The sequence below is a fragment of the Coregonus clupeaformis genome, chromosome 20 (genome assembly GCF_020615455.1).
Source record: "Coregonus clupeaformis isolate EN_2021a chromosome 20, ASM2061545v1, whole genome shotgun sequence".
Classification (NCBI taxonomy): domain Eukaryota; kingdom Metazoa; phylum Chordata; class Actinopteri; order Salmoniformes; family Salmonidae; genus Coregonus; species Coregonus clupeaformis.
This window is the reverse complement of record NC_059211.1, coordinates 59,859,332-59,883,638: the sequence shown is the minus strand read 5'-3', so window position 1 is coordinate 59,883,638 and position 24,307 is coordinate 59,859,332. Positions and strand designations below refer to the sequence as shown.

The following is a 24,307-nucleotide window of genomic DNA, read 5'->3' as shown; positions in this document are numbered from 1 at the left end:
GCGTATTAGCAAAAGTCACAGAATGGGCACTTGATCCAGACCGCTACTGCGCTGTTCAATCATTGGGCATCTTTTGAGTTCAATATCATTTAGGGCTGTCCCCAACAACAACAAAAAATCTTGGTCGACCGAGAATCAATTGGTCAAATTTTTTAAATTAATATTTCTTCCATATATAGACACATCCTATGTTTTAATCAAATCAACTATATGCACTGAGCTTTAAGCGCACTGTTTTATTAAATAATTAAGACACACAAATGACTAGAGGGAGTCCGACTGCAATTGATTTGATTGTGCCGGGCTCAGACTTGCTGCGCTATGTAAAAAAAAAAAAAAAAGACAGCGAGTGACTGTGTGACTAGCACCTGTTCTCTCTCTCTCCTCCCTGCTGCAGCGACCACTACAGAACATCAACAGTGTTTATCACGCTGTCCGTTTTGCTGAAGCTGCAACATAATTACAGCCATTTCTGACTGACAAGTTATGTTACCGAAATCCATCATTTGTTTAGGAAAAACATTCCCTGTTCCCTCAGTCCTTGCTCTGTTTACATGACATGTATTCATCACATGCACCTGATCAATAGGGCGTGACCTATAGAATATCATAATCACATCAATAAATTGGTTATAACCAAACTCCGAACACCATAACACATTGACCGCAAAATGGATGCAGAGGATGTGAAAAATAAACTCGAAATGGGGGAATGTTTACTGGTTGAGCAGGAGGTAAAGGGGAAGTCAGATGTGTGGAATAAATGTGACTAGTTGTGGTAAATACTGGGGATCAAGAAAAATAAGGTATGGAGCAAGCGCTGCGTGCATATTATGTGTGCCAAACAGGTGCTGTTAAATTATATTGTAATCTTTGTGACCGTTTTGGAACAATGTAAACAACACTAAATAAATTGTAAGCGTACCAGAGAGTCTGTTGTAACGTTGTTTTTGTAAAGCCTTTATTACAGCAAAGACATTCATTCGTGAATGCAATTTCCGAAATGGAACGGTTTATTTATTGTTTAAGCTAATTATTCAAGGGTCGCTTTGTTATTTTGTCTTAACTAAAATGCTTGATTGCATTTCAAATCATGAATGACTCGTATGCTGTGTGATGACATGAACGAATGAATGATTGATTGATACAGTAGCCTATGTAACTATTGAAATATAGGCGTAAGTAAGTTAAGTTATTAAGACTAAACAGGAGGTGCTCTTAGGCCTACAGCTCAATGGTGGTAATACAAGGCTACTATACTAAGCCTGCTAATGATAATGACATTACTTATTATTATAATGATGATCATAATAATAATAATAATAATAATAGTAATAATAACAATAAGAAGGAGATCAAGAAAAAGCAGGGTTATTATTATTATAAATTTAAAAAAATCGGACAATTTGGAACAGTGTAAACAACACTAAATAAATTATAAATAATACCAGAGAGGCTGGTGTAATGAGAAAAAAAGTGTAAAGCCTTTATTACAGCACAGCAAAGATTAAAAACAGAATTTGTGAAATTGTTTATCTGACATGTTGTGGTTGCGTGAGGCTTGGTGCTCACAGAAACAGTAGACTACTAAACAAACACTCAAAAAGGCAACAGAAGCAGGATATGTCTTATTTCTGTAGATATATAGATGATTTATAAAGCCAGGCACATTTAACAGTTAGGCTATTGATTATAGACCTAATTAAGTTGGTTTCCTCTCTCCTCACTTTTGTTAGACAATTAAGGCAAGGGCTGTTTTCTAATCTAACTGCTGCTGCCTCCACCGCATTGTTCTCAACACCAATATGCTGGTTAACTTTGCTATTATGCACATAGCAACATGGTCTAGGAAAAGGCGGCAATTCAACAACGCACTGATGTGTTTCAGAACTGTGGACAGCGACCGCTATCCAACGTGGGAGAAAGCGCATTTGTTATAAAATAATATTATTTTTATTAGTGTTGCACCATTCTTCTTACTTAATATAACCATATACAATTTCAGTAGCACATATATCTTGGAGTGATGGACTGTTCCATCCCCATTCCCCACGGCCTCCACAATGGATTAGTCCACTCAGACAGGCGTGAATCAGACAGGTGTCTTGTACACCATGAAAAAATTATAAATGTTTTGCTATTGCTCGACTAAAGAAATCTCGGTCGACCGACAGCCTATCGACCAAACAATCGACCAGTCGACTAAATGGGGTCAGCCCTAATATCATTACATTTCAAAATGTTTATGTCAATGTTTTTGAGACAGCCATGTATGCATTAATGAATCAATTATACAATCATACAATCAATTTGACTTTGTTTTTACCAAACCTACTACAAAACAACATAATGGTAATAATTTATTTGAATGCTAAATCTCTATTGGTAAACTGGGTAAATTTACATTTTACATTTAAGTCATTTAGCAGACGCTCTTATCCCGAGCGACTTAAAGGAGCAATTAGGCTTAAGTGCCTTGCTCAAAGGCACATCGACAGATTTTTCACCTAGTCGGCTCGGGGATTAGAACCAGCGACCTTTCGGTTACTGGCACAACGCTCTTAACCACTAAGCTAGCCTAGGTCTATATACAATGCAGGTGAATGCATATTATTGAATAGTGTGCATGCATTGAGTGATTAAGCTTGTTTTAGCTGTCTCTCCTTTATCTGTCTCTCTCCCCCCTCTTCTCTCTTTCATTCTATCCCTTATTTTACTCTAGCACTGCTTGTCTGTCATGCTCAGATTATTGTTCTCCCTCTCTCTAGCTTGGTGTGCATGAGAGAGAGTAGAAAGGGGGACAAGCGGGGGTGGAGGGAAGAGGGCTCAGCTCAAACAGCTGTACTGTTAATCCAGGAAAAGAGAGCGAAATAAGAAGAGAGAAAGCGAGAGAGAGGGAGAAAGAGCGAGAGAGAGATTACATCTGTTAACTCTGACCTCTCCTGCGCTGAACACACAGAACACCATCCTTGGAGAGCGGTAGCTACTGCCTGTTTCTCTTGCTTCTATCTTCATCATATGTTTGTGTCTGTGTGTGTGTGTGTGTTATGTTCTGCGTGTTGTGTGTTCTGTGTAGTGTTGTGCAGGGCCAGGCAGAATAATGAGCTGTGTGTATTTGTCAGACGCTCCTGATTCCAGCTGCAGCAACACAGCTGTAGGCTCCCTCATCAGGGGAGCTGTACTGTAATCCAATCATACACTGCCTACCGTTCTAAATAAAGACACACACACACAACCACACTAGGGTTGGCCAATATGAGCAAAATATCATATCGCAATATTGTAAAAAAATAAAATAAAAAAAATGTACGGTATTTGACAGTATTTGTATGTTTTTGAAAAAAAAGTTATAAATATGCTTTTTTTTTTTTAGGGTGGCAACACATAGCCTAAATTTCAATGGGGCTTTCTCCATTCTGATTGTTTTATACTGTTTAATCCAACTTCAACCCAAAATAATTTACAGCATTTTATCAATTTCTGCATTTCCTGCACTCGTGTTATAATTTCCACACTGTGCCACGTAGTGCTGCATGATATGAGCAATAATTCTAGGCCTAATTAATTGGTGAACTGTTGGAATCATGGAAATAGAATGATTATTCTAATTATATAGTTGGAATATGGGCAACATTTTGAATACATTGTTGTTTGACATGACAACGAATGAAAAAGCCAGGGTAGGAGTCAGTGTTGGTCAGTGTTTCCCAAGGGACCCTAATTAGATGTTACATTACATGTTTTGTTAGTGCTAGCTAACATATTCATGCTTCGCCTATTCCTCTCTGTTTTAGGAGAGACCGTTGCACAAACAACATACTGATCTAGGCCTACACCAGGCCTGGCATCAGGCAGTACGTTTGCTCTGACTCTTTGTACATTTAGCTAGCTAACTAGCCAGATAACTAGCGATTAGCATTAGCGAAAAACACCATTTATTTTAGCCAGACAGTAATATACACAAACTAAAAGTGTAATTATAGAATGCGTGTTGATTTATATTGAGAAGCAAAGTGGAAATCAGCGTCGTTGTCACCAACATCTTGTTGCATCTGAACATGCAGACAGAGTGAACGGCACCGCAAGCAGTGTTGCCAGAAACATTTCAGTGAGAATCGCTATTGGCTCCTTGATTTGTGGCTAGATGATGTTTTCCGTTGCCGCGATGACATCACAGCACCAATTTGCCTTGCTGTGGCACAGCTGCGGTCCCCGACATAGCATTTCTGCCCCCTCTCCCCCCGCGCACCCCCCTCCCCTTGTGCTTCTCTGACTGTGTGTGCCCCATTGCTGTGACTTCTGTTGCAGACAGCTTCTCCAACTCTCGTTTGCAGCAGAATTGATTGGGAAAAGTCGCTAAATGCAATGAAAACCATAGAAACTCTTGGTGGCAAAACTCCCCAAAAGTAGCCTGAAAAGGAACTGAATTTGTCGCTAGCTTCTTTTACCAATAAAAGGCACTGGAGGGGTCTGAAAACTTGCTAAATATAGCGACAAAGTTGCTAAATTGGCCACACTGACAGCAAGTGACAGGGGGCAGGGCTTGGTGTGCAAAGCGCATGGGGAAGCGGCATGCAGGAGGAGAGGGAGAGAGAAGACTCAAATAGCAAACGGAGTAAACTATAAAAACGGACATTACACGCACGTATTACATTTAACCTTTTACTGCAGTGGGCTAAATCAGGGTCACACAGAGTGTTTCTTGGTAGTCTTACACAAGTCTACTTTGAAAAAGAAAAGTATACACCTCACACACATGGTTATGAGCTTAAAAAAAGAAGAGTTGAAATGTATTACATTTTGAGTTTGCATCCCAATATTACACTTTATATACATTACAGAATACTGAAATATAACAAAACTGTTTGACATAGAAACACCGTATTTTCTGCGTAAAAGTTGATTAATAATGAAATTATGAAGAATATTGATAACATGCGCCATGAGGCCACTACATCAATTGACTGCAGGAAAGGGCTACCAAACCAAACATTGAAATACCGTCGTTATAGAAGGTAAATTAAAAACCCAAACCGGTCTGTTCATCAATACCGGTATATAGTCAAATACAGTATACCACCCAGCCCTAACACACACACACACACACACACACACACACACACTCTGCGTACAACTGCGCACACACAAACACACACACACGTGCATTCAACACACAACCCCACAAACAGTGACACACACACACACACACACACACACACACACACACACAGTTCAATTCACACAACTGCACTCACTCAAATGTACACAGAGAGAACTCATACTGTCACACTTTTATTCACAATCATTCACTCATGCAAGCAGTAGTGACACATTACATTAATATAGTAACAGACTGATATACATAGGCTGCGTCCCACATGGCACTCTATTCCCTATGTAGTGCACTATATAGGGAAGAGGGTGCCATTTGTGCCGCAACCATATATTCAGCCCCTTCTAAAGATGAGTTCATCAGATTATGTTGAGTAGAGATTACATTAGAGTATGTATCCTTTGGCATTTTGCCATCTGCAGGTCAGCACCTACAGTATATAGGAGGTATGACATTGACATGTCTTTCAACCTGTTTAGTGACGCAGAGTTACAGAAATGACATGTCATCATCAGCCTTTTTACTAAGACACAGAAAGAGCCAGAGACAGGTTTTTTGCAATCTGCAAGGCATATAGTATTTGATAGTGACATGTCTTTTAGTTTGTTTAGTACGGCAGAGTTACAGGAATTACATGCTATCAGCCTGTTTAGTGCTGCATTTACGGGAATGTAACTACTGTATGCAGCCTATCCCTTGGACTTTTGCTATCTGCAGGGTAGGCAGCCCATTTATGTATGTGATGTGACAGTGGCATCTCTTAGTCTGTTTAGTCTTTAGTGCAGCAGTTACGGGAATGACAAGATGTCATCAGCCTGTTTAGTGTGGCAGACTCATGGGAATGACAGCCTGTTTAGTGTGGCAGCTGAGTTGCAGGAATTACATGCAATGGGAATGACATCCTGTTTACTGAGAGACGGTAAGCAGCAGTGACAGTGTGGTTGTCGGCCTGTTAAGAACAGGGTTACGGCAATGACCGTGTATCCATCCACAACCACAGCAGGGTAACAGCACTGACACATGTATGCTTCCCCTAGTAGGCACAATACGGTTACATACGTCAGTGACATTCAGTGTTCCATCCTATTCCTGGACTTAAAATAACTTTCAAAGGAGAATCTGGGTCCAGGAAACTGTCCCACAGTGCGCCATATCCCATACATAGTGCTGCAGTACATTAGGGAAGTAGGCCCAAGCCATGTCATCGTGTGCAGTGTTTACTGAAACTGTTTATCACAGTAGTGCTATGGTGTTGACGTGGTGTAGGACGGTTATGATAATGACATGCCTCCCCTCGTGTCCACAGTAACTGTGTGTGTAGTAGTAATAATAATAATGATGTTTGTGTGTGTGAAGTCCAGTAGGCCCAGCCAACGACAGAGGTCATCAGTGTGAAGGCTTTTGGGTAATTACTGTGTGTGCTCCAAAAGGGAATCAAAGTGTGTGTGCGCGTGTGCGTGTGTGTGTGCATGTGCGTGTGTGTGTGTACTTTCATTCACAGGAGCAGGCAGCCAGTGGAAGGACTTGCGTCACTCCCCTCTGTAAATCTAAATTTCTCTGTCGCTCCCCTCATTCTCATCCTGCTCACTCCTCCACTCCTTCGTCTTCCCTCCTCTCCTCTACTTCTCCTCCCCTCATTCTCATCCTGCTCACTCCTCCTCTCCTTTGGGTGATGCCTCATGAAACCAGGACAAAAAAAGACCATGATTTTGGGGATTTTCACACAATTTCATCCAAAGAATGAATGGTCCTTTAGAGGAAGGATTATTAACATATTTTTGACATTTGTATCTTAAAGCATAACTGAGAAATAATTAATCAGAGTTGGTATATTTATGACTGATGTTTTTATTTTTATATGATTTTGGCCTTACCCAGGCCTCCTTTAAGACTCCGTTATGTTTCCTCTGTAAGTGCTACAAAGCAAACATTTGTGTCATATGAAGATTTACTGCTTGCTCTGTAATGTGAGTAGTATTTTGATTTGTATTTTTACCCCTTTTTATGTATATAATCTTTTTTTTGTGATATCCAATTGGTAGTTACAGTCTTGTCCCATCGCTGCAACTCCCCTACGGACTCGGGAGAGGCGAAGGTCGAGAGCCATGCGTCCTCCGAAACACGACTCTGCCAAGCCACACTGCTTCTTGACACACTGCTCGCTTAACCCGGAAGCCAGCCGCACCAATGTGTCGGAGGAAACACTGTCCAGCTGGCGACCGAGGTCAGCTTACAGGCGCCTGGCCCACCACAAGGAGTCGCTAGAGCGCGATGGGACAAGGAAATCCCGGTCGGCCAAACCTTCCCCTAACCCGGACGACGCTGGGCCAATTGTGCGCCGCCTCATGGGTCTCCCGGTCACGGACCCAGGTCTGTAGTGATGCCTCAAGCACTGCGATGCAGTGCCTTAGACCGCTCTGCCACTCGGGAGGCAGTATTTTGATTTCAGTAACAATTTTCAAACATTAATTTATGAAAATTGACAAATATAAACATGGATATATAAAATATATTTTTAAAAATAGGCACATTGTTGAACATAACATACTCTACGGGCATATCAAAGTTCCAGAGTAGGATCTCTAATACTTTTAGGGTTAGGATCCAATTTGTAAGCATTACCAACACAGTGAATGTGAAAATGGATTCAAAATTGTCGCCCTCTGCTGGTAATTTACAGGATGTGCAACGATACAAGTAAAAGGAGGGCAGTGATTGGTTACATTGCCTACTATGCCAATTTCTCTGTATGAAATGGGCCAAAACTTTAAAACTAGCAGAGATCCCACTCTGGAACTTTGATATGACCATAGAGTAGTCTATATTATGTTCACAAATTATATAGAAAAAATTGCCAAATCAAAAATGGTATATTTTCTATATTCATAAATTAATGTAAGAATTTGTTTATTAAAATCGAAATACTACTCATATTACAGAGCAAGCAGTAAAGCTTTATATGACACACATTCTTTCTATGTAGCACCTACAGATGAAACATTATGGAGTCTTAAAGAGGCCTGGGTAAGGCCAAAATGTCATAAATAAACAAACAAATTATTTCTCAATTATGCTTTTAGATACAAATGTCAAAATATATATCAACAATCCTTCCTCTAAAGGACCATTCTATGGATTATATTTCATGAAAACCCCCCAAATCATGGTCTTTTTTTGTCCTCCACTTCTCCTCCCTCGCTCCAGACAGACCTGTCAATCTAAGATGTATGGTTTGGCCCTCCTCATCATTCATCTCTTCTCCATCCATCCTTTCTTCTTTACATCCTTTGTTGTTCTCTCCTCCCCCTCCCTCACTCACTCCATCCCTCCATACAAGTTCCCCTGCTTTCCATTTTCCCTTTCTTTTTTCCTCCTTTATTCTTTCAGGGCGGTTCCACGGTAACAGAATGACGCTGACTCAGATTCTTTCAATTTAAATGTTTGCCAAACAAAATGCGTTGATTGGAAAGTTAAACAAACTATACAACTGTATGCACAATGACTACTTTTAACAATTTCCACAGACATTTTTACAAAAACACATTTACTTGTTTCACAAAATTCAAAAAGATGTATAACGGAAAAGTGGTGCGTGCATATGTATTCACCCCCTTTGCTATGAAGCCTCTAAATAAGATCTGGTGCAACCAATTACCTTCAGAAGTCACATAATTAGTTAAATAAAGTCCACCTGTGTGCAATCTAAGTGTCACATGATCTGTCACATGATCTCAGAATATATACACCTGTTCTGAAAGGCCCAAGAGTCTGCAACACCACTAAGCAAGGGGCACCACCACGCAAGCGGCACCATGAAGACCAAGGAGCTCTCCAAACAGGTCAGGGACAAAGTTGTGGAGAAGTACAGATCAGGGTTGGGTTATAAAAAAATATCAGAAACTTTGAACATCCCACAGAGCACCATTTAAATCCATTATAATTTTTTTTGAAAGAATATGGCACCACAACAAACCTGTGAAGAGAGGGCCGCCCACCAAAACTCACAGTCCAGGCAAGGAGGACATTAATCAGAGAGGCAACAAAGAGACCAAAGATAACCCTGAAGGAGCTGCAAAGCTCTAGTGTGCTGTGCTGTCCAAACTTGTGAAACAGACGTCTATGATTGGTTCAGATTTGGACTGACCAAACGTCCACTACTTTTCAACGTCCATGGACTTCCGGTGTCGGTCGGTGCTCAGTGGGTGAGAGGGCTGGTTAAAGTAAATGGAAAGAGAGGGACGTCATAGACGTCTGTTTCACAAGTTTGGACAGCACACTAGAGTTGGGCGATGTCAACCTTTGTCCTATTGTGATTAAGTACCCATTAAACATAGTGATATACAATGTTATCGCACCCTATTGACCAACTGCTAAAAATACTTCTAAAAAGGACCGATAGTGCAAGCTTGCATGCTACGGGAGGGACGACAGGAATCATGACAAAATATATTTTGGAGCCAAATCTTCTTAAGTAGCCTATTTCTCTCTGTTGGAGCTGTAGCACAAAATAGTTGTGTGCCAATGTGCAAGTGACAGTTATGATTTGGTAACAGAATGTTGATATTAGCTGGCAGGGGTCTTTACTTCAACATGATTGTGTTTTGCATTTAAGTAATTTAGCAGACGCTCTTATCCAGAGCGACTTCAGTAGTGAGTTCATAAATGTTCATGCTCTTTTTGTACTGGTCCCCCGTGGGAATCGAACTCACATCCATGGCGTTGCAAGTGCCATGCTCTACCAACTGAGCCACACGGGACCGTTTTCATTCTTACATGGTCAGCTCGGGGATTCAACCAGCGATCTTTCGGGTACTGGCCTAACGCTCTTCACCGCTAGGCTACCTGCCTGCTGTATTTCTATTACCTTTTTAATACTTTTTCTGGTAGATGTTTTCTAAGACCTCCTTTCTATACTGAACAAAAATATAAACGCAAAATGTAAAGTGTTGGTTTCATGAGCTGAAATAAAAGATCCCAGAAATGTTCCATACGCAGAAAACGTATTTCTCTCAAATTTTGTGCACAATTTTGTTTACATTCCTGTTAGTGAGCATTTCTCCTTTGCCAAGATAATCCATCCACATGACAGGTGTGGCATATCAAGAAGCTGATTAAACAGCACAGGTGCACCTTGTACTGGGGACAATAAAAGGCCACTTTAAAATGTGCAGTTTTGTCACATAACACAATGCCACAGATGTCTCAAGTTTTGAGGGAGCATGCAATTGGCATGCTGACTGCAGGAATGTTCACCAGAGCTGTTGCCAGAGAATTGCATGTTCATTTCTCTACCATAAGCCGCCTCCAACATCGTTTTAGAGAATTTGGCAGTACGTCCAACCGGCCACACAACCGCAGACCACGTGTAACAACGCCAGCCTAGGACCTCTACATCCGGCTTCTTCACCTGCGGGATTGTCTGAGACCAACCACCTGGACAGCTAATGAAACTGAGGAGTATTTCTGTCTGTAATACAAACCTTTTGTGGGGAAAAACCCATTCTGATTGGCTGAGCCTGGCTCCCCAGTGGGAAGGACTATGCCTTCCCAGGCCCACCCATGGCTGCGCCCCTGACCAGTCATTTGAAATCTATAGATTAAGGGCCTAATTAATTTATTTGAATTGAACGGTAAGTCAGTAAAATCGTTGAAATTGTTGCATGTTGCGTTTTTATATTTTTGTTCAGTGTATATGTTTGACCAGAAATCAAAGCCTTTGCTTATTCCACATTTTTAGGATGGAAAATGCTTGAAAAATGTATATATGCCTTAGTTTCTTCAAAATATAGACAGTTAGCTTTCATTTGAAATATAAGGGAGGATTATGTGCTCCTATGAACTTCACGTTAGTACTCATGAGGCTTTTTACATGGAAATTCGCTTACCCGTTTCTCTCTATTTACAGTGCATTCGGAAAGTATTCAGACCCCTTACTTTTTCCACATTTTGTTACGTTATAGCCTTATTCTAAAATGGATTAAATATATAAAAAGCCTCATCAATCTATACACTACCCCATAATGACAAAGCGAAAACAGGTTTTTAGACATTTTTGCAAATGTATTTAAAATAAAAAACAGATACCTTATTTACATAAGTAATCAGATCATTTGCTATGAGACTTGAAATTGTGCTCAGGTGCATCCTGTTTCCATTGATCATCCTTGAGATGTTTCTACCACTTGATTGGAGTCCACCTTTGGTAAATTCAATTGATTGGACATGATTTGGAAAGGCACACACCTGTCTATATAAGGTCCCACAGTTGACAGTGCATGTCAGAGCAAAAACCAAGCCATGAGGTCGAAGGAACTGTCCATAGTGCTCCGAGACAGGATTGTGTCGAGTCACAGATCTGGGGAAGGGTACCAAATTTTTTTGCAGCATTGAAGGTCCCCAAGAACACAGTGGCCTCCATCATTCTTAAATGGAAGAAGTTTGGGACCACCAAGACTCTTCCTAGAGCTGGACGCCTGGTCAAATTGAGCAATCGGGGAAGGGCCTTGGTCAAGGAGGTGACCAAGAACCTGATGGTAACTCTGACGGAGCTCTAGAGTTCCTCTGTGGAGATGGGAGAACCTCTCAGAAGGACAACCATCTCTGCAGCACTCCACCAATCAGGCCTTTATGATAGTGGCCAGACGGAAGCCACTCCTCAGTAAAAGGCACATGACAGCCTGCTTGGAGTTAGCCAAAAGGCACCTAAATGACTCTCAGACCATGAGAAACAAGATTCTCTGGTCTGATGAAACCAAGATTGAACTCTTTGGTCTGAATGCCAAGCATCACGTCTGGAGGAAACCTGGCACCATCCCTACGGTGAAGCATGGTGGTGGCAGCATCATGCTGTGTGGATGTTTTTCAGCGGCAGGGACTGGGAAACTAGTCAGGATCGAGGCAAAGATGAACGGAGCAATGTACAGAGAGATCCTTGATGAAAACCTGCTGCAGAGCGCTCAGGACCTCAGACTGGGGTGTAGGTTCACCTTCCAACAGTACAATGACCCTAAGCACATAGCCAAGACAATGCAGGAGTGGCTTCGGGACAAGTCTCTGAATGTCCTTGAGTGGCCCAGCCAGAGCCCGGACATGAACCCAATCGAACATTTCTGGAGAGACCTGCAAATAGCTGTGCAGCGATGCTCCCCATCCAACCTGACAGAGCTTGAGAGGATCTGCAGAGAAGTATGGGAGAAACTCCCCAAATACAGGTGTGCCAAGCTTGTAGCGTCATACCCAGGAAGACTTGAGGCTGTATTCACTGCCAAAGGTGCTTCAACAAGGTACTGAGTAAAGGGTCTGTAAATGTGATATTTTCGTTTTTTATTTTTAATACATTTGCAAAAAAATCTAAACTGTTTTTGCTTTGTCATTATGGGGTATTGTATGTAGATTGATGATCTGGGAAAAAACTATTTAATCCATTGTAGAATAAGGCTGTAATGTAACAAAATGTGGAAAAAGTCAAGGGGTCTGAATACTTTCCTAATGCACTGTATATTCAGAGTAGGTTGATGTGGAAAAGAAGGGATGATAAGAAGATGAGGGGAATGGGGCAGAAAGGGGGGATGGAGAGGAGGAATCAGTCAAGGATGGATGATCACAGAAGTTTGAGGAAAAGCATTTTTGAATCTCCAATTTTCTTTTCCTGTAAAACCTCCCTTTTCTCTCTGAAATACTGCATTGAACTGTTTCATTAGTAAGAAGCTTCTATTGAATATTTATAAGTCGCTTAATAAAACATCAATAAAGGAGAAGATGCCCTTTACATGGAGCTGCTACTGCTAGACTCCAGGACTCTCTGCTACATCCCAAATAGCACCCTATTCCCTATGTCATGCACTACTTTTGACCAGGGCCCATAGGGTGCCTCAGGACTCTCTGCGCTGCAAACTTTTTAATTATTTCTAACTAATTCAAATGGAGAAACTCCAGGTTAATCTCTCTTTTGCTCCTCTCTCTCTCTCTCTCTTTCTCTCTCTCTCTCTCTCTCTGTTTCTCTCCCTCTCTCTGTCATCAGTTGTGTAGAATGTAGGCCAATGGGTGTGCATGTGCGTGTGTCTGTGTTTCTGTGCATGTCTATAGAGAGTGTGCAGGTATAACTATATAATTGGTTAGTGTTAGGGGGTGTAATGATGCTGAGATGCAAGTAGGCCACATTAATTGTGTGTATGTGTTTCTGTGCATGTCTGTAGGGAGTGTATACTGTATAAGTGTGAGTGTCAGCGTGTTTTGTGTGTTGAGGGATGGACTGTGCGGTGTGTTTTGCTGACTAAGTTCCTAGCTGGCAGTAACAGTAGGGCTCTGTAGGGCTGTGCTGTGTGATGTTTTATTAATCTGTCTATCCTGATGGAGCTTGGCTCAGATAGACGTGCTGGTCATTCCTAGAGCGAGCCTCTGCCTCCTCACCTCACCTAGCCACCTTCACTGGCTTGATAGTATACACACACAATCTCTCTTTATCTACAGTTGAAGTCGGATGTTTACTTACACTTTAGCCAAATACATTTAAACTCAGTTTTTCACAATTCTTGACATTTAATGGTATCCATTACTGGGAGTTACAGGATAGGTACTGTTTGGTGTAGCACAGAGAATTTTCGACCAACCTTAGCGATGCTGTCGTCATCCTCAATTCGGGGAAACAAGAGTCTCATAAAATGTCTGTGTCCATTTGCAGGGGGTCAGGTTGAATTTATAAAATGATCTGTTACTTTTTTTTGCTCCATAAAGTAATACAACAATATGTGGGCCGCAATCGTATCTATTTCGAGTCTTCTCACTCATTGATCGAGACAGGGCTCTGTCATCATGACATGCAGCATGTTGGGGTGGACACCCACCTGTCTCGATCAATGAGAGAAGACTTGAAATAGACAAGATGTCTGCAAAAATTTGGGTAAGTTACATAATCTGGTGTAACAATCTGTAGCTACAGTTCTCTGCACTTGTGTGCCTCTACACCTGAGACACACTCGGACACACTGAACTGTACTACACTGTTCATACAATTTTTTTTACCATATAACATTCTTGTTGAATACTGTTTTCTTGAGTTAGCATTAAATAGTGTACACTCCCCTGTATTTTAGAATTTGACAAATTAACAAACATTCTTTGGATATCTGAATGTCTAGCATCTGTTTGATGCTACAGAGCCCTGTACAGCTTACAGTGCCTTCGGAAAGTATTCAGTCCCCTTGACTTATTCCACATTTTGTTACATTACAGCCTTATTTTAAAATGGATTAAATAAATAAAAATCCTCAGCCATCTACACACAATACCCCATAATGACAAAGCGAAAACAGAAAACAAACAGCAAATTTATTAAAAATAAAAAACGGATATCTTACTTATTTACATAAGTATTCAGACCCTTTGCTATGAGACTCGAAATTGAGCTCAGGTGCATCCTGTTTCCATTGATCATCCTTGATGTTTCTACAACTTGATTGGAGTCCAACTGTGGTAATTTCAATTGATTGGACATGATTTGGAAAGGCACATACCTGTCTATATAAGGTCCCACAGTTGGCAGTACATGTCAGAGCAAAAACATTTACATTTACGTCATTTAGCAGACGCTCTTATCCAGAGCGACTTACAAATTGGTGCATTCACCTTATAGCCAGTGGGATAACCACTTTACAATATATTTTTTTTTGGGGGGGGGGTAGAAGGATTACTTTATCCTATCCCAGGTATTTGGGTGTAGGGACTGATCAGAGCCTGAAGGTACGGAGGTGCCGTTCCCCTCACAGCTCCGTAGGCAAGCACCATGGTCTTGTAGCAGATGCGAGCTTCAACTGGAAGCCAGTGGAGTGTGCGGAGGAGCGGGGTGACGTGAGAGAACTTGGGAAGGTTGAACACCAGATGGGCTGCAAGAGCCATGAGGTCGAAGGAGAGCTCCGAGACAGGATTGTGTCGAGCCGCCAATCTGGGGAAGGGTACCAAAAACTTTCTGCAGCATTGAAGGTCCCCAAGAACACAGTGGCCTCCATCATTCTTAAATGGAATAAGTTTGGAACCATCAAGACTCTTCCTAGAGCTGGACGCCCGGCCATACTGAGTAATTGGGGAAGAAGGGCCTTGGTCAGGGAGGTGACCAAGAACCTGATGGTCACTCTGACAGAGCTTTAGAGTTCCTCTGTCGGGAAGGGAGAACCTTCCAGAAGGACAACCATCTCTGCAGCACTCCACCATTCAGGCCTTTATGGTAGAGTGGCCAGACGGAAGCCACTCCTCAGTAAAAGGCACATGACAGCCTGCTTAAAGTTTACCAAAAGGCACCTAAAGGACTCTCAGACCATGAGAAACAAGATTCTCTGGTCTGATGAAACCATGATTGAACTCTATGGCCTGAATGCCAAGTGTCACGTCTGGAGGAAACATGGCACCATCCCGACGGTGAAGCATGGTGGTGGCAGCATCATGCTGTGGGGATCGAGGCAAAGATGAACGGAGTGAAGTACAGAGAGATCCTTGATGAAAACCTGCTCCAGAGCGCTCAGGACCTCAGACTGGGGTGAAGGTTCACCTTCCAACAGGACAACGACCCTAAGTACACAGTCAAAACAACGCAGTAGTGGCTTCGGGACAAGTCTCTGAATGTCCTTGAGTGGCCCAGCCAGAGGCCGGACTTGAACCCGATCGAACATCTCTGGAGAGACCTGAAAATAGCTGTGCTGCAACGCTCTGCATCCAACCTGACAGAACTTGAGAGGGATGGGAGAAACTCCCCAAATACAGGTGTGCCAAGCTTGTAGCGTCATATCCAAGAAGACTCGAGGCTGTAATCGCTGCCAAAGGTGCTTCAACAAAGTACTGAGTAAAGGGTCTGAATACTTACGTAAATGTGATATTTTGGTTTTTAATTTTTAATAAATTTGCAATATTTTCTAAACCTGTTTTTGCTTTGTCATTATGGGTCATTGTGTGTAGATTGATGAGGACATTTGTTTTTGAAATCCATTTTAGAGTAAGGCTGTAACGTAACAAAATGTGGAAAAAATCAAGGGGTCTGATTACTTTCCGAATGCTCTGTATAAATAGCTTATTCTCCTCTCTCTGCCTCTGCTTTGTTAAATGGTTATCTGGGAAACGCTACCGTTGTACAGGGAGATGCTTTGAAATAGAGCTCAGATTAGGGACCATCTCTCGCGCTCTCTTTCTCACTTTCTCTCTCGCTCTATACCTCAATTTCTCTCTCTTTTTCACTCTCTCCTCTCTTTCATTCCCTCGTTAGCCCGCTTCACTCACTTCCCACGTGTGTGCAATACACACACACACGGCACGGCTGTCTGCCGCTGTTGACCATGAGCCCGGGGATCAGTGTGTTCCTGTCTCTGATCCGTACGTCAGCCCTAAGAGGAGCTGACCACGCACACACACTTCCATCTCTCTCTCTCTCCTTTTTTCTTGCTCCCTGTCTCTTCCTTTCTTTTTCTCACATTGCCCTATTTTGCCCTGTTCTGTTCTTATCCTTCTCTTTCCTCTCTTTCCTCTTTCTGTCTCACTTCCTGTAGTGGGCTGTAGTGTGTAGTCAGTGTGTGTGTGTGTGTGTGTGTGTCCTTCCACTGTTGGTGTGAAAGGCGAGATCGTAAGAGAGAGTAATTGAGGTGAGCGACAGAAAGGGTTATTGAAGGAATAGAATAGGCCAGGGGTATTCAAACGTTTCTTGCCCAGGGACCCCTGCTCAGGCAAACCGGGTAGGTATGTAATTCAAAATGTGGTTATTCTGTTGTCACTAGCGATATTAGTAAAAACCTAGAATAAAAAAAAGATATATTTTTTCATGGACCCCCTGCAGTACTACCTCTGTAGACCCCAGTTTGAATATCCCTAGAATAGGCCTATGACCTTGTACACTTGGTTTACTCACTCACTCTCACTCACTCACTTACTCACTCACTCGAACATTACTAGCCTAGTCACTACAGCACAGTCGTGTCCTCCCCCTCTCTCTCGCTCTCTCGCTCGCTCTCGCTCTCTGTTGCCTGGGGCTGTGGCACAGGGGTGTCTCACCAGAGAGAGATATGGGATAGGAGAGGAGAGGGAATCTCCTTACCCTCTCACTCTGCTACGTCTGGGCTTTCTCTGACTATTCTACCCTACTCTACTCTAAATTGGCTAATCTACCCTCACGTCTGCAAACAAATATTTTGGACCACATGGACCTCAGTTAGAGCTCCGAGAGAGAGGACAGAGAGAGGAGAGGGGTGGAGGAAAGAGAGAGGGGAGAGAAGGAGATGGTCAAGAGTTTTTCCTGACCAAGTTGCCCGACAAGGAAGAACTGTCTCTAGAGCAGCACTCGTCTCTACACCCTCTACTCTCCCTCCATGGTATCCCTCCGTCTCTACCCTCCACTCTCTCCATTCTATCCCTTTCTCTACACCCTCCGTTCTCTCTATTCTATCACTCCGTCTCTACACCCTCCACTCAAAATTCCACATTCAAATGAATTCAACATTTTGAATTTTGAAAAATATTCCTTTCATGCCTGTTCCAACTGCAGTCAGATTCTCTCTCTCGCTTTCACTCTTTCCCCGTCTCTTTCTCATCTCTCTCTCTCTCCTCTCTTCTATGTAGAGATCACTCCTGCTGCCTGCTGTCTCCTGCAGCGAATCAGCCTATTTATAGATCAAGGGTTAGCAGGGGAGAGAGGGAGTAAAAGGGGGAAGAACGAGCGAAGGAGAGAGAGTTGGGGGGAAGGAGAGAGTAAGAGGGAGAGTAGTTGGGGTATAGAAGTGGAAAGCGCAGAGAGATAGAGCAAAGACATGAGTTTTGGCTATAAGATGGGAGTAAGGGGGTTAGGGGAATGCTGCAATTATGAAGCAAGTGTTACAACACTCCCACTGCCTCTCCCTCTCTCTCCTTCCCTACTCTCTCTCCTTTGCTTATTCCCTACTCTCTCTGTCCCCTTCTCTCTCCTTCCCTATCTCTCTCTCTGTCTCCCTCCCTCTCTCCCTCTCTCTCTCATTCCCTCTCCTTTCCTCTTTCTCTCTCTTTCTCACTCTATCCCTTCCTCTCTCTCTCCCTCTATTTATCTCTCCCTGACGTGGAGCAGAGCAGAGTAGAGAGCAGTAGAGCCCAGTCAGTGTTGCTGGTTGAAATGTCACTGCTTTATCATGTATTTAATAGGCTATAGGTCAGTTTGCTCCCTAATACGGACCACACAGCCATGGTGCCACCACACTGCCACCACCACCACCCCCTGCAGCCATTCTCTCTCTCTTTCTCTCCTCCCTCTGTCCCTCTCATTCTTTCGCTCTCTCTCTCTGTCTCGCTCTCCTCTCTTTTTCTCTTCACGTCTGCACTCTATATTTAGCTCATCCTGTCATTCTCTCATCTTCAAATCTTCCTCCATGCCTCATTCTCTCACTTCTCTTCTCTCGTTTTCTCTCTCGGTCCCGTGAGTAAAGAGTGTTGATAGAGATGTCACATCCATGTGGACATGTCCACACTTAGTCTGGACCTGAAGATGCTGGATGTGTGTTGTGATACTGTTGTAATACTAACCTAGGCCTGAACTAATGGTTCCTAATCTCCCTCCCTCTCCCTCTGCCCTCTCTCTCTTTCTCATTCTCTCTTTCTCTCTCCCTCCCTCCCTCTCTCTATCAACAGTGAGTGACAGCTGCTTCAGGAACCTGGCTGAGGACCGCAGTGGAGTAAACCTCAAAGATCTGGTCCACGACCCGTCACTGTGAGTATGCGCACACACACACACCCTTTTAGACGAGCACACACATACCAGTCATCCAGGTCCTGTTCGAGGCGTGCGTGTGTGAACCTGCTGGCCTCTCTCCTCCACCACTGCACAATCCTGCTCTGCAGCCTCCTCAGCTCTCCTCTTAGCTTAGATTGTTCCTCACGTAGCACCCTCCTGACAAGCCACTTTCACCAAGGACAGAGCCTCCTCTCCTACTCTCTCTTCCTCTTTCTCTCCCCGTCTCTCTCCCTCGCTCTCTCTCCATCCATCCATCGTCTCTCTCCCTCCCTCCCTCCCTCCCTCTATCCTCTCAGAGTCAGGGGTCAGGCACCAGCGTGTAACGTGCCATTTAAATAATTGATTAATCTCGGTCCAATTATGCTGGTGCCACACTTGATATTTCACGGCTGCAGAAGCGTGTTGTGGAGCGTTGAGACACCTGTGTGTGTGTGTGTGTGTGTGTGTGTGTTGCAGAGCATTGAGGCACCAGAGGATGGTTGTGATAGATGACTCCATGACACCTCCCTCCCCGTGCCTAGACTGTAATGTAGCGCTGCTAGCTAGCCACTAACCGTGAGACTGTAATGTTGCTCCTAACAGTTAATTGCTGGTTAATGCCAACACCAGCTGGGCTTGGGCTGTAGGCTAGGCCATGACCACTATATTAACACCTTACTACATTTGAAATGTTATTCATTTAGCAGACGCTCTTATCCAGAGCAAATTTCAGGAGCAATTAGGGTTGAGTGCCTTGCTCAAGGGCACATCGACAGATTTGACCTAGTTGGTTCGGGGATTCTAACCAGCGACCTTTCGGTTACTGGCCCAACACTCCTAACCGCTAGGCTACATGCCGCCCATTCTACATACAAACACGTACGCATGCACGGACGTACACAAGTGCACACACGTGCATACATATATATATATTCTAAGGCTGTGCGCTAATCTCACCAGTCAGACATCTCTCCATTTACCTCAAAGGAAGGGAGAGGGGGAGAGAGAAAGAGAGGATGGATGGGGAGGGTGTGGGAGTTTATACACTATATATATACAAAAGTATGTGGTCAACCCCTTCAGATGAGTGGATTCTAGCACACAGCCATGCAATCTCCGTAGACAAACATTGGCAGTAGAACGGCCTTACTGAGCTCAGTGACTTTCAACGTGCCACTGTCATAGGATTGAACTGTTCCAACAAGACAGTTCGCCAAATTTCTGCCCTGCTAGAGCTGCCCCGGTCAACTGTAAGTGCTATTATTGTGAAGTGGAAATGTCTAGTAGCAACAACGGCTCAGCCGCGAAGTGGTAGGCTAGACAAGCTCACGGAACGGGACCGCTGAGTGCTGAAGCGCGTAGCGTGTAAAAATCGTCCGTCTTCGGTTGCAACACTCATTACTGAGTTCCAAACTGCCTCTGGAAGTAACATCAGCACAGGAACTGTTCGTCGGGAGCTTCATGAAATGGGTTTCCATGGCCGAGCAGCCGCACACAAGCCTCAGATCACCATGCGCAATGCCAAGCGTCGGCTGGAGTGGTGTAAAGCTCGCCGCCATTGGATTCTGGAGTGATGAATCACGCTTAACCATCTGGCAGTCCGACGGACGAATCTGGGTTTGGCAGATGCCAGGAGAACGCTACCTGCCCGAATGCATAGTGCCAACTGTAAAGTTTGGTGGAGGAGGAATAATGGTCTACGGCTGTTTTTCATGGTTCGGGCTAAGCCCCTTAGTTCCAGTAAAGGTAAATCTTAACGCTACAGCATACCATGAAATTCTAGACGATTCTGTGCTTCCAACTTTGTGGCAACAGTTTGGGGAAGACCCTTTGTTGTTTTAGCATGACAATGCCCCCGTGCACAAAGCGAGATCCATACAGAAATGGTTTGTCGAGATCGGGGTGGAAGAACTTGACTGGCTTGCACAGAGCCCTGACCTCAACCCCATCGAACACCTTTGGGATGAGTTGAAACGCCGACTGCGAGCCAGGCCTAATCGCCTCGCGACTAGCTCTTAGGAAACTTTGCGGTATTTAGTTTTTTTATGTATTATTTTTTACATTAAGCCAAGTATATTACTCGCTAATATTCAGTCTCTGGATAACAAAGTCGACGAGCTCAGGGCAACGATTTCTTTACAGAGCGACATCAGGGCCTGTAACATACTATGTTTCACGGAAACATGGCTCTCTCGGGATATTCTGTCGAAATCGGTCCAGCCAGATGGGTTCTCAGTTCATCGCACAGACATAAATAAATATATCTCCGGGAAACGGGCGTAGGTGTGTGTTTCGTGATTAACGACTCATGAAAGTCCTTTTGTTCACCCGACCTAGAATACCTCACAATCAAATGCAGACCGTATTATCTCCCAAGATAATTTTCTTTGGTTATAGTCACGGCCGTGTATATATCCCCCTCAAGCCGATGCCACGACGGCCCTCAAAGAACTTCACTGGACTTTATGCAAACTGGAAACCACATATCCTGAGGCTGCATTTATTGTAGCTGGGGATTTTAACAAAGCAAATTTGAGGACTAGGCTGCTGAAGTTCTATCAACATATCGACTCTTGTACTCAGGCTGCTAAAATTCTTGACCATTGCTAATCGAACTTCCGGGATGGTTACAGTGGGGAAAAAAAGTATTTAGTCAGCCACCAATTGTGCAAGTTCTCCCACTTAAAAAGATGAGAGAGGCCTGGAATTTTCATCATAGGTACACGTCAACTATGACAGACAAAATTAGATTTTTTTTCTCCAGAAAATCACATTGTAGAATTTTTTATGAATTTATTTGCAAATTATGGTGGAAAATAAGTATTTGGTCAATAACAAAAGTTTCTCAATACTTTGTTATATACCCTTTGTTGGCAATGACACAGGTCAAACGTTTTCTGTAAGTCTTCACAAGGTTTTCACACACTGTTGCTGGTATTTTGGCCCATTCCTCCATGCAGATCTCCTCTAGAGCAGTGATGTTTTGGGGCTGTCGCTGGGCAACACAGACTTTCAACTCCCTCCAAAGATTTTCTATGGGGTTGAGATCTGGAGACTGGCTAGGCCACTCCAGGACCTTGAAATGCTTCTTACGAAGCCACTCCTTCGTTGCCCGGGCGGTGTGTTTGGGATCATTGTCATGCTGAAAGACCCAGCCACATTTCATCTTCAATACCCTTGCTGATGGAAGGAGTTTTTCACTCAAAATCTCACGATACATGGCCCCATTCATTCTTTCCTTTACACGGATCAGTCGTCCTGGTACCTTTGCAGAAAAACAGCCCCAAAGCATGATGTTTCCACCCCCATGCTTCACAGTAGGTATGGTGTTCTTTGGATGCAACTCAGCATTCTTTGTCCTCCAAACACGACGAGTTGGGTTTTTACCAAAAAGTTCTATTTTGGTTTCATCTGACCATATGACATTCTCCCAATCCTCTTCTGGATCATCCAAATGCACTCTAGCAAACTTCAGACGGGCCTGGACATGTACTGGCTTAAGCAGGGGGACACGTCTGGAACTGCAGGATTTGAGTCCCTGGCGGCGTAGTGTGTTACTGATGGTAGGCTTTGTTACTTTGGTCCCAGCTCTCTGCAGGTCATTCACTAGGTCCCCCGTGTGGTTCTGGGATTTTTGCTCACCGTTCTTGTGATCATTTTGACCCCAAGGGGTGAGATCTTGCGTGGAGCCCCAGATCGAGGGAGATTATCAGTGGTCTTGTATGTATTCCATTTCCTAATAATTGCTCCCACAGTTGATTTCTTCAAACCAAGCTGCTTACCTATTGCAGATTCAGTCTTCCCAGCCTGGTGCAGGTCTACAATTTTGTTTCTGGTGTCCTTTGACAGCTCTTTGGTCTTGGCCATAGTGGAGTTTGGAGTGTGACTGTTTGAGGTTGTGGACAGGTGTCTTTTATACTGATAACAAGTTCAAACAGGTGCCATTAATACAGGTAACGAGTGGAGGACAGAGGAGCCTCTTAAAGAAGAAGTTACAGGTCTGAGAGAGCCAGAAATCTTGCTTGTTTGTAGGTGACCAAATACTTATTTTCCACCATAATTTACAAATAAATTCATTATAAATCCTACAATGTGATTTTCTGGATTTTTTTCCCTCATTTTGTCTGTCATAGTTGACGTGTACCTATTATGAAAATTACAGGCCTCTCTCATCTTTTTAAGTATGAGAACTTGCACAATTGGTGGCTGACTAAATACTTTTTTCCCCCACTGTATAAGGCCCTCCCCCGCCCTCCTTTTGGCAAACCTGACCACGACTCCATTTTGCTCCTCCCTTCCTTGAGGCAGAAACTCAAACAGTAAGTACCCGTGCTAAGGACTATTCGACGCTGGTCTGACCAATTGGAATCCAAGCTTCAAGATTGTTTTTATCATGTGGACTGGGATATAATTTAGACGAATACACTGAAACGGTAACTGAGTTTATCAGGAAGTGTATAGGAGATGTTGTGCCCACTGTGACTACCCTAAACCTACCCTAAACTGAAAGCGCGACCCTCCGCATTTAACCATGGCAAGGTGACTGGGAATATGGCAGAATACAAAGTGTAGCTACTCACTCCACAAGGCAATTAAACAGTCCCTGGCGGTGTAGTGTGTTACTGATGGTAGGCTTTGTTACTTTGGTCCCAGCTCTCTGCAGGTCATTCACTAGGTCCCCCCGTGTGGTTCTGGGATTTTTGCTCACCGTTCTTGTGATCATTTTGACCCCACGGGGTGAGATCTTGCGTGGAGCCCCAGATCGAGGGAGATTATCAGTGGTCTTGTATGTCTTCCATTTCCTAATAATTGCTCCCACAGTTGATTTCTTCAAACCAAGCTGCTTACCTATTGCAGATTCAGTCTTCCCAGCCTGGTGCAGGTCTACAATTTTGTTTCTGGTGTCCTTTGACAGCTCTTTGGTCTTGGCCATAGTGGAGTTTGGAGTGTGACTGTTTGAGGTTGTGGACAGGTGTCTTTTATACTGATAACAAGTTCAAACAGGTGCCATTAATACAGGTAACGAGTGGAGGACAGAGGAGCCTCTTAAAGAAGAAGTTACAGGTCTGAGAGAGCCAGAAATCTTGCTTGTTTGTAGGTGACCAAATACTTATTTTCCACCATAATTTACAAATAAATTCATTATAAATCCTACAATGTGATTTTCTGGATTGTTTTTCCCTCATTTTGTCTGTCATAGTTGACGTGTACCTATTATGAAAATTACAGGCCTCTCTCATCTTTTTAAGTGTGAGAACTTGCACAATTGGTGGCTGACTAAATACTTTTTTCCCCCACTGTATAAGGCCCTCCCCCGCCCTCCTTTTGGCAAACCTGACCACGACTCCATTTTGCTCCTCCCTTCCTTGAGGCAGAAACTCAAACAGTAAGTACCCGTGCTAAGGACTATTCGACGCTGGTCTGACCAATTGGAATCCAAGCTTCAAGATTGTTTTTATCATGTGGACTGGGATATAATTTAGACG

General features: G+C 43.4%; 1 protein-coding gene across 15 annotated transcripts in view; it reads left to right on the top strand.

The window, feature by feature from the left end:
• The window catches only part of LOC121539579 (gephyrin), a 110,472-nt gene that overhangs the window by 18,356 nt on the left and 67,809 nt on the right, over positions 1-24,307 (top strand). For all 15 annotated transcript variants that reach the window (XM_041848192.2, XM_041848189.2, XM_045205599.1 and 12 more), the window contains exon 2: positions 18,740-18,818. In XM_041848192.2, coding sequence (XP_041704126.1) covers positions 18,740-18,818 — 79 coding nt within the window. The remainder of the gene's footprint in view (positions 1-18,739; positions 18,819-24,307) is intronic.